Source organism: Cibotium barometz, chromosome 57, assembly GCF_041138505.1.
Source record: "Cibotium barometz isolate CiBa-2024 chromosome 57, ASM4113850v1, whole genome shotgun sequence".
NCBI classification, from domain to species: domain Eukaryota; kingdom Viridiplantae; phylum Streptophyta; class Polypodiopsida; order Cyatheales; family Cibotiaceae; genus Cibotium; species Cibotium barometz.
The window spans coordinates 13,267,501-13,283,720 of record NC_141102.1 but is presented as its reverse complement, the minus strand read 5'-3'; the positions used below and the strand labels follow the sequence as shown (position 1 = coordinate 13,283,720).

General features: G+C 45.7%; 1 protein-coding gene and 1 pseudogene across 3 annotated transcripts in view; both read right to left on the bottom strand.

Moving 5' to 3' along the window:
- Nucleotides 1–9,697, bottom strand: part of LOC147606448 (uncharacterized) — a 62,011-nt gene extending 52,314 nt beyond the window's left edge. For both annotated transcript variants that reach the window (XM_086792109.1, XM_086792110.1), the window contains exon 1: nt 9,542–9,697. In XM_086792109.1, the coding sequence (XP_086648235.1) occupies nt 9,542–9,641 (100 nt within the window). In that variant the 5' untranslated portion in view covers nt 9,642–9,697. The remainder of the gene's footprint in view (nt 1–9,541) is intronic.
- LOC147606449 (secreted RxLR effector protein 161 pseudogene) lies at nt 2,428–6,422 on the bottom strand (annotated as a pseudogene). The gene is made up of 2 exons (XR_015264992.1): nt 6,291–6,422; nt 2,428–3,203 (listed from the first exon to the last, which is right to left on the bottom strand). The product of XR_015264992.1 is annotated as a secreted RxLR effector protein 161 pseudogene (transcript).
- Nucleotides 9,698–16,220: the final 6,523 nt, after the last annotated feature.

Here is a 16,220-nt window from a genome sequence, read left to right as displayed (position 1 = left end):
TCCTCCAACTCTGTACCAAGAGTAGCCAAATGCTATACAATAGCACCCTCCTCGAAGGTTGGCATCACCAAATGTAAGAACTCAACTGCCCCCTCTGAAAACTAATGTCGGGACTCCACAAGCCCAACCAAATCCAAATCCCAATCCTTCAAGCACTGGAAGTACCACTTTGTCCCAGGCACGGTCATGGACACACCTGACCACAATCCAGAATCCTCACACAGAGTAAGGGAAAGAGAAACATTCACAGTAGTGGTAACTCAAGTAGTAGTAGCCTCCTCAATAGCATCACACAGCGTAGAAGCAGGCTCCTCCATAGAAGGCAAAGGGACCAGCAACACATCTTGGTCACTGGTTGTCGAAGAAAGAGTCGGAGGCGAAGCAATAGGAGACAAATTCCCCTCAGAAGCTGTGAGCAAAGATAGCCCACTATCTTCCTCAAAAACATTACCAAATATATCATCCTGGCAAGGAGAAGTATGCACAGAAACGGAAGGCAAGGCAACATGAGAAACAAACTCCTCAGATGCAGTGAGCAAAATTGGCCCACTATCCTTCGCTGCAGGAACATCTCCAAAAGAAGTATCCACAAGATCACTGGCTGCATAGCACCCAGAAGTAGAAACCATCTGTCGATCACTGGTATCACCATACAGGTCACAAAGCAACTGCCACACATAGAAAGTAGAAGCATCATCAGGAGCATAGATGAAGTGTCGAAGAACCGAATCTTGACAATTCAGGAGAAGAAAGGCATAGATCTATCCATCAGTTCCTCCACCGACACACGTTCTCTGCAGAGGCAAGGTCCAGCAAGCACCGATTCTTGTACGACAGAAACTCCATCAAACCATACTCCCTGAGAATCGAAGTAACCTGCAACTTCCATGACTGAAAGTTACCACCATCCAACTTGTCTGCCTCATCTAGGAAATAACAACAGAGTGGTATGGGAGCCAAATCTGAAGTTGTCATCATTGATCCAATCAATAGAACCAACCCTCATAAGATAAAACTGTCCAAATCAGAAAACGCTGATATAGGGTCTTTTCTCCCACCAAAACGCAGCCCTAAGAGGCTGGACAACACCCGAGAATCCTCCTATAGCAAAAAAACGCAGAAGCTTCTGTCGACTGCACCTCCAACCTTGAGGTCACCAGAAGAGGGAAAAAATGCAGATTTGATATAGAGAGGAAAGGCAGCCACACATGACCTAGGAATATGCTGTAAGAGGGTGCAAGAGGGAAAGGCATCAACAAGGACAGCAGCTTGGGCTCTCCTCAAGAAAACGCACAATCTATGAAGAAGAAGTGTCCTCCCAGGTACCAAGGGTGCCACCAAAGCCCGAAACACCACAAACCCCCTCTGCAAAAGGGAATGGCCACCGGAGAGGAAAACGCAGCCAGAAAAGGGTTGCTGTCCTGAAAAAACAGGCCGCCTATGTCCAAACTCCACGTGGGATGAAACGCTGATCAGAAAATTACTTGATGGCTACAAGCGATGAAGCCAATCTGAAGAGGAAGTGATCGGCAGTTGCTGTCCAGAAAACGCAGCAAGTAAAAGGCTGCAAATCTGAGAAAAACGTAGAGATTAAGGGGCTGTAAATAGGGCTAAATCTGGGACAGCAGATGGAATCGATGAACCGGGAGCGATGATACCATGAAAGAGTGCACAGAGCGGAAGCAAAGGGGCACTAGAGTGTGCTGAATAGAGAGTGCAAGAGAGAGAGAGAGATATGGAGCAACTATGCTGAATATACTGAAGCAAAACAGTCCCAAGCAAGAGACACATATAGTCTCATAAGTGAGGGAGCAAAATATGTACAAGACTGAATGAATAGTGAGAGGCTAGCCCCACCTATTTATAGGTGGGTAGTGCTGGCCGATTGGGGCTGAATATGCTAGCCGATTGGGGCATATGAGCTGGCCGACTAGTAAAATACCAAATAGGCTGGGAAAAATCCCATACAAATATGGAAAAAAGCAGCCCACAATCACGGGCCATACAAAAGGGACCAAAAGGACACCAAAAATGGGCAGAAACTGGGGATGAATGTGCTAACACTTGGGAGAAGTATCTAAAAGAATGGCTGTAAATCAGAAAAACAGCAAATAGATCTTGCAAAGAAACACACGTGCAAAAGAACTGAAGTAGAAAACTTGTTATCTGCTGAAGTAGAGCACGAGGGCTGCCCATAGGTGCATACAACCAACAGCAATAGCTTGCTTACCCAAGCCACCTATTTATAGGTTGGACAAGAGCTGGTCGGCCAGTATAAAAACAGTGGGCTAGCCGACTATGCAAAAAATACTAGAATAATGTCTTAAAAAATAGACAAAAATAGCAAAAAAATATCTAAAATAAGATGAATGCATGGCCTCATAAATCTAGCCAGATACAGCATGAAATATGCACATATATGCCCAATCTGGAGATGATAATGCCAACACCTCCTCTTCAGCGCCCGATGGACGGACCAACTCCAGCACGCTGAAGGAAGACCTCCAAAGAAGCTCGAGGGAGCGGTTTGGTGAAGAGGTCAGCAAGATTGTCCTGAGTGGAACAATACTCAAGTCGAAGAAGACCAAGCTCAATCCGATCCCGAACAAAATGATAGTGAACCTCAATGTGTTTGGAGCGGCCATGTATCACAGGATTCTGAGCTAAAGCAATGGCACTCTGAGAATCCGAGAAGATGACAACAGGGGAATCATCCGCACAACATAAATGCTCCAAAATTTGATGTATCCATAACGCCTCGGCTGTGAAGAGAAGATAGGATTTGTACTCAGCCTCGGTAGAAGCAGCAGAAACAGTCCTCTGCTTCTGAGATTTCCAAGAGACCAATCCTGTACCAAGCATGAAACGATATCCCGTAGTAGATCTCCGAGTATCAATGCAACCAGCCCAATCAGCATCCGTAAAGCCCACCAAAGAAGAACCACCAGAATAAGTGATGCCATAATCTGATCTGCCACGAAGATACCGAAGCACTCTCAAAGCTGCCTGCCAATGAGATCTCCGAGCTGCTGAAGAGAACTGGCTGAGTACGCTCATAGCATAAGAGAGATCCGGTCGGGTGTTGACAAGATAAAGCAAGGAGCCAACTAACTGCCGGTATTATATGGAATCCACCAAAGGTGTATCATCCTCCTTAGACAATTTCGCATTGGGATCCATAGGACAAGAGAGAGGAGAGCAATCTGTCAAACTATAAGTTGCAAGAACTTCTTCACATACTTCTCCTAGGAAATGAAGATGCAATCATTTCTCTGCCAAACCTCCAGACCAAGAAAATAATGAAGTAAGCCAAGGTCCGTCATCTCAAACGTGAGGAAAAGTTGAGACTGAACCTGAGTGACCAACTCAATCTGTGAGCCTGCAAGAATGAGGTCATCAACATTAAGCACAATGATGCATATATCCCCATCAGAAAGAAGCACATAGAGGTTTGGATCTGCATATGACCTCTCAAAACCAAGAGATAACAAGAAAGCATCAATCTTTTGATACCAAGCACGAGGTGCTTGTTTGAGACCATAAAGAGCTTTCTTCAACAAGTAAACATGGTCCTCATGTCCTTGAATCACAAAACCAGGAGGCTGCTCCACATAAACTTCCTCCTCTAAATCACCGTTCAAAAAGGCAGATTTAACATCCATCTTTAACACAGGCCATCTGAAACGAGCAGCCAGAGCCAAAACAATACGAATGGAAGGAAACCTAGCTATAGGAGCAAATGTCTCATCAAAGTCCTCGCTGGCCATTTGAGCATATCCACGAGCAACAAGACGGGCCTTGTACTTATCCAAAGTACCATGAAACTTGACTTTGAAGATCCATTTGACACCGATGACTCGTCGATGTAAAGGTCGTGGTACTAAATCCCATGTATGATTCCTCTCAATAGAGGACATCTCGGCTTCCATAGCCTGTCGCCACTGTGGTTGGGCAAGGGCCTCCTCTGGAGATTCGGGCTCATCAATCGTCTGCAAAGTACTCATAAGAGCATAATTCACTGTGGGAGTGGGAACCCGAGAAGATCTCCTCAGACCGGATGAAGAAGTAGAGACCTGGTCATGCAATTGACTGTCAGAAAGGCCATAATCTCGAAGTAATTGCTGGACCCAACAGGGTGGACCAGCCCTCACAACAAATGTGGAAGAGGAAGTATCCGCAGCTGTAATGGATGCACCCGGGGCAGCCGGGGATGAAGAAGGGACGTCCGAGCGTGTAGGAGATGATGTAGAGGCTGCCCAGACTGGCTGAGAAGTTCCGGAAGACGGTCCAGCACTCTGTATGGGGCTGGAAACAGCAGAAACAAGGGCTGAAACAGTAGCAACAGCAGGCTGAATCGCTGCCGAAGTCACCGCAGGCACAGGGGGTGATGAAGTGCCTGATGGGAGAGCAAAGAAAATTCACCACCGATATCCGGCGGAAATGGATCAATATCCTCAGAAAACTGCATGGGTGAAGAGGAATCAAATCCAAAGAGGGTCTCATCAAAGCGAGCATCACGAGATATGTTGATGTCCTCCAACGCAGGATCCCAAAAGCAGTATCCTTTCGACTTCGAACTATATCCCGTAAAGATCATCCTCTTCAACTTCGGGGAAAGTGTAGTCCTCTTTGACCTGGCACATGTACAAACGCAACACAACCGAAAACTCGTAAGTGTGAGACGGAGGGCTTATGTCCAGAAAACGCCTCCTCTGGTGTCTTTCCATCGACCACCTTTGTGAGAGAGCGATTGATGAGATAAACTGAGGTAGCCACAGCTTCACCCCAGAAAGAGGGAGGAAGACTTGCATGATGCAAGAGGGATCGAGCCATCTCCTTGCTGTTCGGTTCTTCCGCTCCACCACTCCATTTTGCTAAGGAGTATAAGGAACAGTCGTCTGCCCCCGCTGGATGCCTTTAGAGGTAAGAAACTCATCAAAAGGTACAAACTCACCACCATTGTCACTTCGTAAGAATGAAACTTTGCTTTGAGATTGGTTCTCAACCATTGGAAGCCAAGACCTGAAATTGGCAAATGCATCAGATTTGCGTGCCAAGAAACACACCCATACCTTCCGTGTGAAGTCATCCACCAAGAGCATATAATAACGGGCCCCGCCAAGGGACTCAACCTCCATAGGGCCAACCAAGTCTGCATGGATCAACTCAAGTCTCCGAGTAACTCTATGTGTAGCCTCTTCTGGAAAGGACTCCCTGTGATGTTTCCCCATCATGCAAGAGGAACAAATGTGTGGGAGAGCTCTCAACTCTGGAAGTCCACTTACAAGTTGCTTGGAATGAAGCTTTTGCAGAGCGACAACAAGCACATGACCAAAACGTGAATGCCACAAAGAAGTATTTGCAATAGAAACTAAGGCATGGGAGGGAGAGAAAAGCTGATGAAGATGAGATTCCGAGGAAGAAATCTAAGAAGAGAAGTTGGTGATCTTGTAAAGGCCTTCATCATGAACACCATTAGCCACAACCGTAAGAGTCCTCCGATCAATCACCTCAATCACCTCATCGTCGAAATAAATGCCAAGTCCCTTCCGAGCAGCCATGTTCACTGAAAACAAATTCTTCGAAATACGTGACAGGTAAAATATCATGTAAAGAAGGAAAGGAACCAAAAGAAATGGTACCAACTCCATGGACAGGTAAGGAGGAGTCATCTCCAATGCGTACAGAAGAAGAAAGTGGCTTGTAATCCTCCATAATGTGAGAATGTTTGGTCATATGTGCCGAAGCACCGCTATCACCAGTCCACTCAATTTCTTCATGTGTGGCACTCACCTCTGCATCAGAAGTGATCTTTGTGATCACAAGGAAGGAATCCTGTGAAGAAACGGGAGAATCTGTAACTACCATGTATGCCACTTTGGCATTGCCCTCCTCTCGAACCTTGTCCTTGCCTTTGTCCTTGGAATCTTTGTCAGCATCTTTGGAGGTGTCCTTGGCTTTGTACTTGGCTTTGGCGGCTTTGGAATCATTACGCTTTGCAAAACACCGAGCCTCCATATGGCCAGGCCTGCCACAATAGGCACACTCCCCTTTGGAACCTTTGGATTCCTTAGAATCCTTGCTTTTGCCCTTCTCGCTTTTGTTGTTGATGCCTACTTTGCCTCCTTTGAACTTGCCCTTACTTTGGGCAACAAAGGCAGAATCTGTCTTCCCTTTGCCTCTCAATAAACATTTGTCATGTAAGTAAGTCACAACTTTCTCAAAAGAGGGTAGAGGTTCACGGAAGTAGATGTGATCTTTGAAAGAGTCAAAGGATGATGGCAGCTTACCAAGCAGTTTATGGATCGGGTTGTTGATCGAGCTCCCATACTCCTCAAGCTGCCTCTTGATCCTTGTGAATTCCCCAATCTTATCAATGATATTATCTGAGTCACTGATGGTAATCTTCTCAAGATCCGCCTCCAACTTAGCGATCTTCACAGAAGATACTCTCTCGAACCTCCTTTGAATCTCATTCCACATCTGACTGGCATCACTCCGGGAAGATATGAATTATGCCTGGATAGATGGTGTCATACAATGGATGATGATGAGACGGGCCCGTGCATCCAGAACTCCACGAAATGCAGGATCCACCAAGTGAGGAGTGGTGACAGAGGGCCACACACCTGCTCCTTCAAGAAGCAATTGCGATTAAAACGACCAAGTATGGTAGTTGGTAGCAGTCAGCTTCATGGAATCACTCACTTGAGGGGGTGAATAGGATGGCACATGGGAAGAGGTTGGGATGAGGGTTTGTGGGAGGGAAGAAACAAGAGAAGTGGTAGTGGCGGGGAATATGGAAGGAAAAGAAACAGGAATCTGGGAATAAGGTAGAGAAACAGGAAGCTGGGAAGGAGAACCCTGTGAATTTGGGGCTTGGGATCGAGGAGAAGAAAAGAGAATCCTCGAGTGAGAAGAATGACTATGACCAGAAGCCATATCTCCGATAACGCAAAAGAATCCTCCTCTTCAACAGAGCTAATCAGAAAATCAGCAAACTCCTCCTCGAAAGCTGAGTGCAGCAAAGAGAAAGGAAGGAGAAAAAGGGATGGGAGGGTGCGAAACCAAAAGGAGAGGTAAGAAATGACTCCCTCGGGTTAAAACCCTGTTGTAGCACCAAAATACGGGGCTGAGATCTGAAAACGCAGATCTCAGGCTAAAAACGCAGCACCTCTGTGGAAAACGCAGCTCCTCAACAGAAAACACAATTCCTCAGTGGAAAACACAGCTCCTCAATGGAAAACGCAGGTCCACAGCAGGAAAAAACGCAGCTCCTCAACGGAAAACGCAGGTCCACAGCAGAAAACGCAGCTCCTTTCAATATGTAGATGCGGTGGATCTTTGCCTACAACAGTTGATGTAGAAAACGCAGGTCCCTTTGTAACACTAGGCTCATATACCATGAAAGAATGGCTGTAAATCAGAAAAACAGCAAATAGATCTTGCAAAGAAACACACGTGCAAAAGAACTGAAGTAGAAAACTTGTTATCTGCTGAAGTAGAGCACGAGGGCTGCCCGTAGGTGCATACAACCAACAGCAATAGCTGAATAATGATGTGCTAATGATGCTAACCCAAGCCATCTATTTATAGGTTGGACAAGAGCTAGTCGGCCAGTATAAAAACAGTGGACTGGCCAACTATGCAAAAAATACTAGAATAATGTCTTAAAAAATAGACAAAAATAGCAGAAAAATATCTAAAATAAGATGAATGCATGGCCTCATAAATCTAGCCAGATACAGCATGAAATATGCACATATATGCCCAATCTGGAGATGATAATGCCAACAGTATCTACCCATGGTAGAGTTTGCATATAACAACCCAATCCATGCCTCTACGGAAAAGGCCCCATTTGAGATTGTATATGGCAAAGTGATATTGCCACCCATATGCACTAAGGATGAGATCTTTGTAGCATGAGTATGTCAAAGATCTTGATGTTGCTGCAGAGAGGTGGACATCAAAGAGAATGACTGGGTATTGTTGAAATTTGAGAAAGCAAGAATCCGTAAGAGACCGAGGAAGGAGGGAGCATGCCTCTCATGTGCATGCACATGGACATGCCTAATCCAAGGCTAATCCTGATAGGCTGCAGATAAACATCTAGATTAGGGATCTAGCATAGGTTCAAGTGTGCAAAGAAGACATCCAAGTGGACAAAGATCTTGTCGGCCAGATCTGGATTGCTTACGATGCAGGTTGGCAACATATAGAATTATATGGCATTTTTCTTCTGGCCTTGGTCGGCCAGTTTCTTGGGCATGCTTTGGGCCTACGAAAGGCTAGGCCATGGGTCATTGTTGGGCATAGATTAGGTTTTGTTTACCTTTTCGAGAAGGCCTAAGGCCACAAACATTGTACCCTTTGTCCTCTGTGAATATATTGAATATACAGCCATCTCTCTCTCTCTCTATTCTCTGTCTATGCTGATTATTCTTGCAGCTTTTGCACGTCACAATGGTATCAGAGCATCAGGCTCAGCTATGCTAAGTGCTGTTGGTGTCCCAGAGGAACTGCACAGGTCCAAGGCCAGTTGGGGCTGCCCCAGAAGCTTTTATGAAGCACTCCAAGGGATGAAATTCATCCAAGGGGTGGAGCCAAGGGTGCCAGGATCAATTTTCAAGAAGAAGGATTCATGTTTGTGTTTAGGGGCAGGGAAAGAAGGCAAGGAGACAAAGTGGAACAGATGCACAAATCTCTGCTTTAGCGGATTCAGAGACCTAAGGCAAGGTTTTCAGTGAAAAAGTTGCCAGGAAGGAAAGGATGACACATATGGGAGACCATATGTGGAGACAGGGGATGATCACAACCATTCACAATCAAAGGTTGGAATCCCGTCATCAAGTTTGGCAGGAGGGGATGTCATGTGCATGCACATGGACATGACTAATCCAAGGCTAATCTTGATAGGCAGCAGATAAACATCTAGATTAGGGCTCTAGCATGGGTCTAGGTGTGCAAAGAAGACATCCGAGTGGACAAAGATCCTATTGGACAGATTTGGGTTGCTTATGGAGCAGGTCGGTCGGCAGCATATAGAATTATATGAAGGACACGAAATAAAAAAACAGCGGGGGCCCTTGCCACAATGGAGATTGCAAGAGCTAGTCAAATCTCTCATTCTTCTTCTTTTTTCCCTTGATTAGATCCTTCTCTCATTCTTCTTCTTTTTTCCCCTGATTAGATCCTTCTCTAGGAGCAACTTAAGTGCCCACCCCCGAGGCGGCTTGGTCTCCTGCCCGAAGGCAGTACAATTACGGCTGCAAACAGCCCAGATGCTGCCGGGGGGAGCCTGAGGGGATTTGAACTCAAGACCTACCCTTTCCCGGTCACAAACCCACACCACTAGGCTACACAACCATTGGCAAGAGCTGGTCTTTCTTATGCTGCTGTGAATCAACATATACAGGCGAAAACATGTTTGATAAGGCAATATTAATGCATACATTACACAATAAGGAGCCACATGAAATGAGTACTTGGGGATCTCTTCAGATAAAACAGCATAGCCATGTTCAAGACGAATACATACCTGTGCCCTGGAAGCAAATGCGTCGTCTACAAGGGATGCCCTTCCAAGCTTGTTTGATGCTTGAGATTTGACAAATATGAAATTGAGAGACGGAGGCCATCACGACCTGCAGTAGCACGCCGTGCCTTCGATGTTTAATCAGATTAATTATAATGTTTACTTATTGAATATATATCTAATCTATATTGATATTTACTTATTGAATATATATATATATCTAATCTAAAATATATCAACATTGAATTCTAATGTTTACTTACTGAATATATATCTAACCTAATCTACATTGATATTTATGTTTATGTTTATGTTTATTTATTTAATATTTATATTATTCATGTGTTTATTTATTTTGTATTTATATTATTCAAGTATAGTCTTAGCACATGTTTTTCAAAGTTATAATTATATTATACAATAACAAGTGTTTGGATTCGAACCCAAGACCTCCATGTATGCATGTTTAGGTTGTTACTAGAGCCTCGCCTGCCACAACTAAGGTTGTTTACCACTCGGACTAGAGCCTCACAGCACCTGTTTTATTTATTACTATGTCGTTTTTTTCCTTTATTTAATGCTACCTTGCTTTTGTTTTGCTATGCATTATGTTAATTTTTTCCTTCATAATATAAAAAAATCTTTGTATCACTGAGGTTTTTTTTTAAGTGAAGCCCACTTCGAAACACGTACACCCACCACCATATATATGTATATCATTTACAATGTATCAAGCCAAGCGGCTAGCAAGGTTCTAACTTACAACATCGTGCTAGGTTATTGAACGTGCTCTCCAACTAAGCTAAGGTTATTTTTATTGCTTACTCCTCCTTTAATTAATGGAATAAAACATTAATTTTATTGAACACACAGGATGGCATAATTATTGTATTAATTATCAATCATCTTTCAATTATCACCATATATATATATATATATATATATATATATATATATATATATATTGTTATTGGGTGACCGCTACCCGATAACCTACTGAGTGTCTCTGGTTAGCAATACACCAGCTTGAAACAGAAAACATACACCGAAAGACATAGAAAAAAACAATGTATTCGTCTTACAAGAGATACGAAACAGAACGATTACATATATTACCCGATTGAAAACATAAAACATAAACAAAGAAGACTTAAAAGAGGAGAGTGGTTTCAGATTGCTCGCTCAGTACGGCAGGGTTGCCCTTTAGCCCCTGCCCTTTTAGCCCCATTATTATATATCATAGTTGTAGAGGCCATGAGCATCTTTCTCCGCTCCACTATTGGCATTTCTGGATTGAGGTTGCCTCTTCATAGTCAAGAGGAATTGGTTGACTCTGAGTTAGCTGATGACACAGCCATGTTCTTGGAGGCTTCACTATTGGTATTTCTGGATTGAGGTTGCCTCTTCATAGTCAAGAGGAATTGGTTGACTCTGAGTTAGCTGATGACACAGCCATGTTCTTGGAGGCTTCACATATATGCTTATGTTCTTTCCAGGTAGCACTAGAGGAGTTCTATTTAGCAGCAGGGGCACTCATTAATTGGCACAAATTTGTTGGTTTTTGGGTTAGTGATTCACCAAGAGTAGCTTGGGGTGCAGAGCTTGGTTTTACTTAGATCAGCAGAGGATGCACTGCTAGATATTTGGGATGCCAGGTTAGGATTGATATTTCTCCTACACAACCGTTTGCTCCGGTACTTATGAGTATCCGGAAGAAGCTTCTTCATTGGAGCTCCAAGAGATTAGATTTAGCTTCCAAAGCTTTGGTGGCTAATCAGGTATTGCTTGCCTCAGCTTGGTTTATTGCATCTTGTTGGTGCTTCTCTCATGCGTGCATTGGTCAATTGTTGTGGAGATTGATCCACAATTTTCTCTGGTCGGGTTTGGATGGCACCTGAGACACTCGTGCTGCCAAGTAGCTTGGCTCACAGTTATTCAACCCAAATGAGAGGGGGGCTTGAATATTATCGATCCGAATGTTCAGTGCAAGATGCTCTGCAAACTTGTGGTCAGAGGTTCACTAAGCCTTGGAAGGATTTTTTCTTGTCTTAGATTTCCGAATGTACACCCCAGGTCGGGAGAGACTGGATGCCCAACACACGATTTTTGTTCACAGAGGCTGATATATCAGGGCACCATCTTCCCCTCTTATTGCAGCCATTGTCGGAGCATGGAGAAGCAAGAGATCTTTTTTGTGACAAAGGCTTGCTAGGTCTTTGATGAGGCTAACCGACAACCTATTATGTGGAACGAGCTCATCAGGGAGGATGAGGCCCGTTGGCCACTTGGTGCATCTCGTTATATGCAGTGGTCAGGATGGGAGAGATGTGCATACACAGTTCTTGCTTGGAAGACCTTTAAGAGTCTTCCAGAGGATAAGAGAGCTGCATCCATTCAGCATCTTAGGGGCTCTTGCATTCATATTGATTAGATTGATGCAGCTATTCCGCATGAGTGGCTCTCTGGGACATTTCATGGAGACTATCATCCGAGTTGGTTGGGAGTTTTTTCGAGGATAGGCATACCTCTGCAGGTCATTGCTCTCTCGACCCAGGAGGCTACAGATTGCATCATTTACTCTATCATGCCTGGAGGGAGATTGAGGAGATGTAGTATGGAGGAGATCATCCCAGATACTAGGCTTAGTCCAATGAGGATTGTTGGTCATTCGGGGAAGCATTGGTTCATTGACCCTTCTCCTCAGATCGTGACTCATGGCTCTTGGTGTTTGTGGTTATATGGTGGCAGTCCTATCAAATATCTTCAGTGGGATCTCAGTGGTGTAAATCACCTTACATATTGGGGTGATTCTATTCTTTTCCAACTTATAGCTGTGATTGTTGTATGTCTTTTTCATACTTAATAGAAGTCTCTTTCTATTAAAAAAAAGACTTAGAAAACGGATATACATGATGGTAGGAAGAGGCGGATATACATGATGCTAGAAATTTGATTAACACCACCCAGAGCCCACTTTACAGATTTCCATTACATCTTTATATTGGTTAATGCGTAGTTACGGAGTAGTACAAGAGATGGCATCGTGCTCTGAGCACGGTTGATTTACATCTATAATGGCCTAATCAACCAGTTGGTCTGCTACTACTGTTACCCAACTCATTGAGCCACGATGGCGGTGTTAAATGCACAGACTAGGCCATGGCTCTAATGTTTCGGTGGGGTTTCGGCACACCGGTTGTCTGGCTCAGTTGTCCGGCCCCAACACCTGGCATGCCCGATGGGTCAGATTCCCAATCCAAAGACCCGAACCTTCAGTCTTCCTTGATGTTGATACAATGGAGCAAATCACCCAAAGATAGGGACCGTGTTAGATTCTCCTTAGCATCCTTCTCAGCCTAGGCACATTCATGATCTCAGACTCCACAGGTGCTTGTTTGGCTACACACATATGTGGTTCCCGTTGTCTTATGATGAGAAGACTTCTTAACCCTGACTTGGTTGGGCACGTTCCTATTTTCGCAGGTCCGGAGACTCTAGTCTTCGACTCTGCCCATCTCATCATCATCGTTGCCAGCGGGAGCAAGTTAGTTCGGATTGTTCGGGCCGGGTGGAGGGCGAGGGTAGAGGGCGAGGTTGATGGTGTAGGGAATGTTGCTGCTGCTCTGCAGAAAGGTGTCCATCCTTCTCCAAGCTCGAGGTTTGGGTAGGTTGGCGTGCAACAATAGCACCTGCAAGGATTTGCAGGTGCTATTGGTTGCAAGCTCGAGGTTTGGGTAGGTTTGGGTAGGTTGGTTGCAACAATAGCACCTGCAAGGATTTGCATGTAGTAACACACCCTTGGTGGATTATTTGTGTGAGGTTTCCATGTTGCATGATTTTTACTTGCTGCACTTCAGTGAGCTCGATGTAAGGACATATGCAAGTTCGGTGTGGAAGGTCACATTCTTGGCCTCTTCAATGCTAGCGATGGCTAACTAGATATCCTCGTGTGTGTCCTGGGGCTTCTTCTACCGAGTGATGGGCCTCTTCCCTGCTACCTTGGATTGGAGCTCATCTATGTGAGCTTGCATTTTCCCCCTATCCTCCGTGGCCTGCTGATGATGGTCTTTGTGGGCCATCTTATCTTGTAGCTTGTTATAGTTCTTTTGGAGGGCCGTCGCATGGTCTTTCCGTAGGGCCATGGCTGAGTCTTCCCTTGATATAGCTCCACTAGAGACTGGCACCATCGCTAGTTGTAGGTTCTACATGTCGATTGACTCCTCTGGTCCCTCTGTTTCCTAGATAGGCTTCTTGCCCAAGGCGGTCAATTTGGCATTCTGCTCTTTGTACCGGGTGAGCTCTTCTCTAGCTGGTCCATCTTCAGGAGGAGGTCGTCGTGGGGCTGGGACGGAGCTGATCCCTTAGCGGGGACTAGGTTGGAGCTGTCGGGGCTCACAGCACTACCGATTGTTGTTGGATGAGTGTTCGGCTCGGTGCTCTGAATTGAGCATCCCCTTCATCATCTGAGTCTACATCCTCCCTTGGTTGGATTATAGGCTGCTTGCACTAGCTTGTAAGGATCATGCAGAGCTTGTCCATGAGGTTGTCCCACTTTCGACTTAGGTCATCCTGTAGGAGGGTGTCGGAGAGCTCAGCCAGGACTTTCGTGTCAATCTGGATGGTACTAGAGGAGGGGCCGAGACTTTCGTGTCGATTTGGATGGTACTGGAGGAGGGGCCGGGACTTTCGTGTCGATCTAGATGGTACTAGAGGAGGGGCCGGGACTTTTGTGTCGATTTGGATGGTACTGGAGGAGGGGCCGGTGTGCGCTTTTCACTGGGCTTCTCCTCGAGGACTTGGTCTTTGAGTGAGTCCAGGAAGCCAGTGAAGTGTGGGCAGTGGCTCGGCTTTCTGCTTCCTTAGCCACGGTCACCTCGCTCTGCACATCTGCCACCTGCTCTCTTAGGTTGTCAATCTCCTACTCGAGAGGCGATTGATGATGTCTTACACGCGGAGTGTCTGGGCCTCAACTTGGCGCATGTTGAATGCATCCTCTCCCTAGAAGCACTAGCCCAGGTACTCGGCATACCGTTTGGCCGTGGGGATGCCGACTAGCGGGCATTGGGTAGAGGGACCCACTAGGCTAGAGACCACCACCGACTGTGTAGGGACAACTGGGGTTGTTGGAGGTCGGTCAGCCAACTTCGTGGGCCGGCAGCTCCACTAGTACGGGTTGCTTCTTTTTTTTGGACACTTGGGAGGCCAACACCAGCTTGTGCTTGAATTGGGACACCATGGCCGTTGATCGGGGCGTCCCATTTCAGAGTTCAGGCCGACCATCCTCTCCGAGAACTGACCACCTCGATCGGGTTTTGCGTGGTTTGTGGCTTCAATTGTGGTTCTGGAGCGTTTGCACTTTGGCTTTCTGGGGTGGCTAACCCGACAGTGATGGAAGCAGCACCATGAGCTGCTGTCCCATCTTAGTATCGATGTTGATGATCTTCTGTAGGCGAGTGGCCTCCTTTTGCAGCCTTGTAAGCAAAGGGTGGCTGTTGTTGCTCTGCTGATGTCCTCGCCTTTCTCCGCCTTTTGGATCCATCCCATGGCTACTGCCGAGATGTGTTGCGTTTTGTTTTACAGCCACCACAGGGTGTCCAGGAACATTTTGTAGGCAGAGGATGGTTGTGGTGCTCTTGTGGTTCCCCAATTTGTGCTCTCCACACTGACTCTCCACTGACTTGGTCCCCAAAATGCCAAACCATGTATTCGTGCTTTGCCGCTGGGGGGATCTCTATAAGGCCGTCGAGGGGCAACTTTAGGCGTTTGGCCCACCAAAGCTTATGTGAGCTTCGTCTCAATGCTATGCAGGTTGATGGTTGTGCCCCCCCTAGTGTCCTAAAAAGTTCGTTAGCTTCAAGGTGCACGGGGATTGTATGCCATGGCAGGTTGAGGAAATCAGCGAGCCGGGTGATTCCCAACCACCCTTGCACATTTGTGTGCTATGTATGGCAATGCTGTTGAAGGGCTCGAAGGTTACCATGGCTGCAAGAGAAGATGTTGTGCAAGAAAAGAGTGCAGCAAGTGTTGCAAGCAAAGTGGTTTACGAATAGCTTAGCGCACAGGTGCAGGGTTGTAGCTTCGAAAGCTTTGTGTAAGAAAATGCTTTGCATGCAAAAAAAAGATGATAAGAAGAAAGTAATGACATTACATGAGAATCTGAAAATAGTTACCGTGCATTATTATGTGTATGATTGCTATGTAGCCCTTGAGTGATCATGATTAAGGGGTATTAAATCATTCGACCTTCTAGGCGAATCTGTGATGATTGTCCCTAGAAGCATGCCCGTACTAATGTGATTGATTTCCAGGTAGAGGATTACTGGCGCCACCTCATAAATGAAAGGGTTAGGTGGCATTGGCCCATTGTGTGGACGAAGGCGGAAGCCGTTCACCAACTTTTGGAAGCACTCCCCTGTGAGTGTCCTGAGTAGGAATGTTCCATCATAGAACTTTTCCACAATCCAAAAGGGTCCACTCCACCTTAGCTTCAATTTCCCCAGATGTGGACCATCCCGCCGTGATTGGAACAGTAGGACCGAATCTTTTTCTTCAAATAGCCAAAACCGAGAATGGCAGTCCACCCACTTCTTTCTCCGCTTCTGGATCATTGTAGTCTCACAAAGAAGCTATTGAATCTATCCTCATCCAATTTGCACGAGAGCTGATCCATGCGATGTTGTAG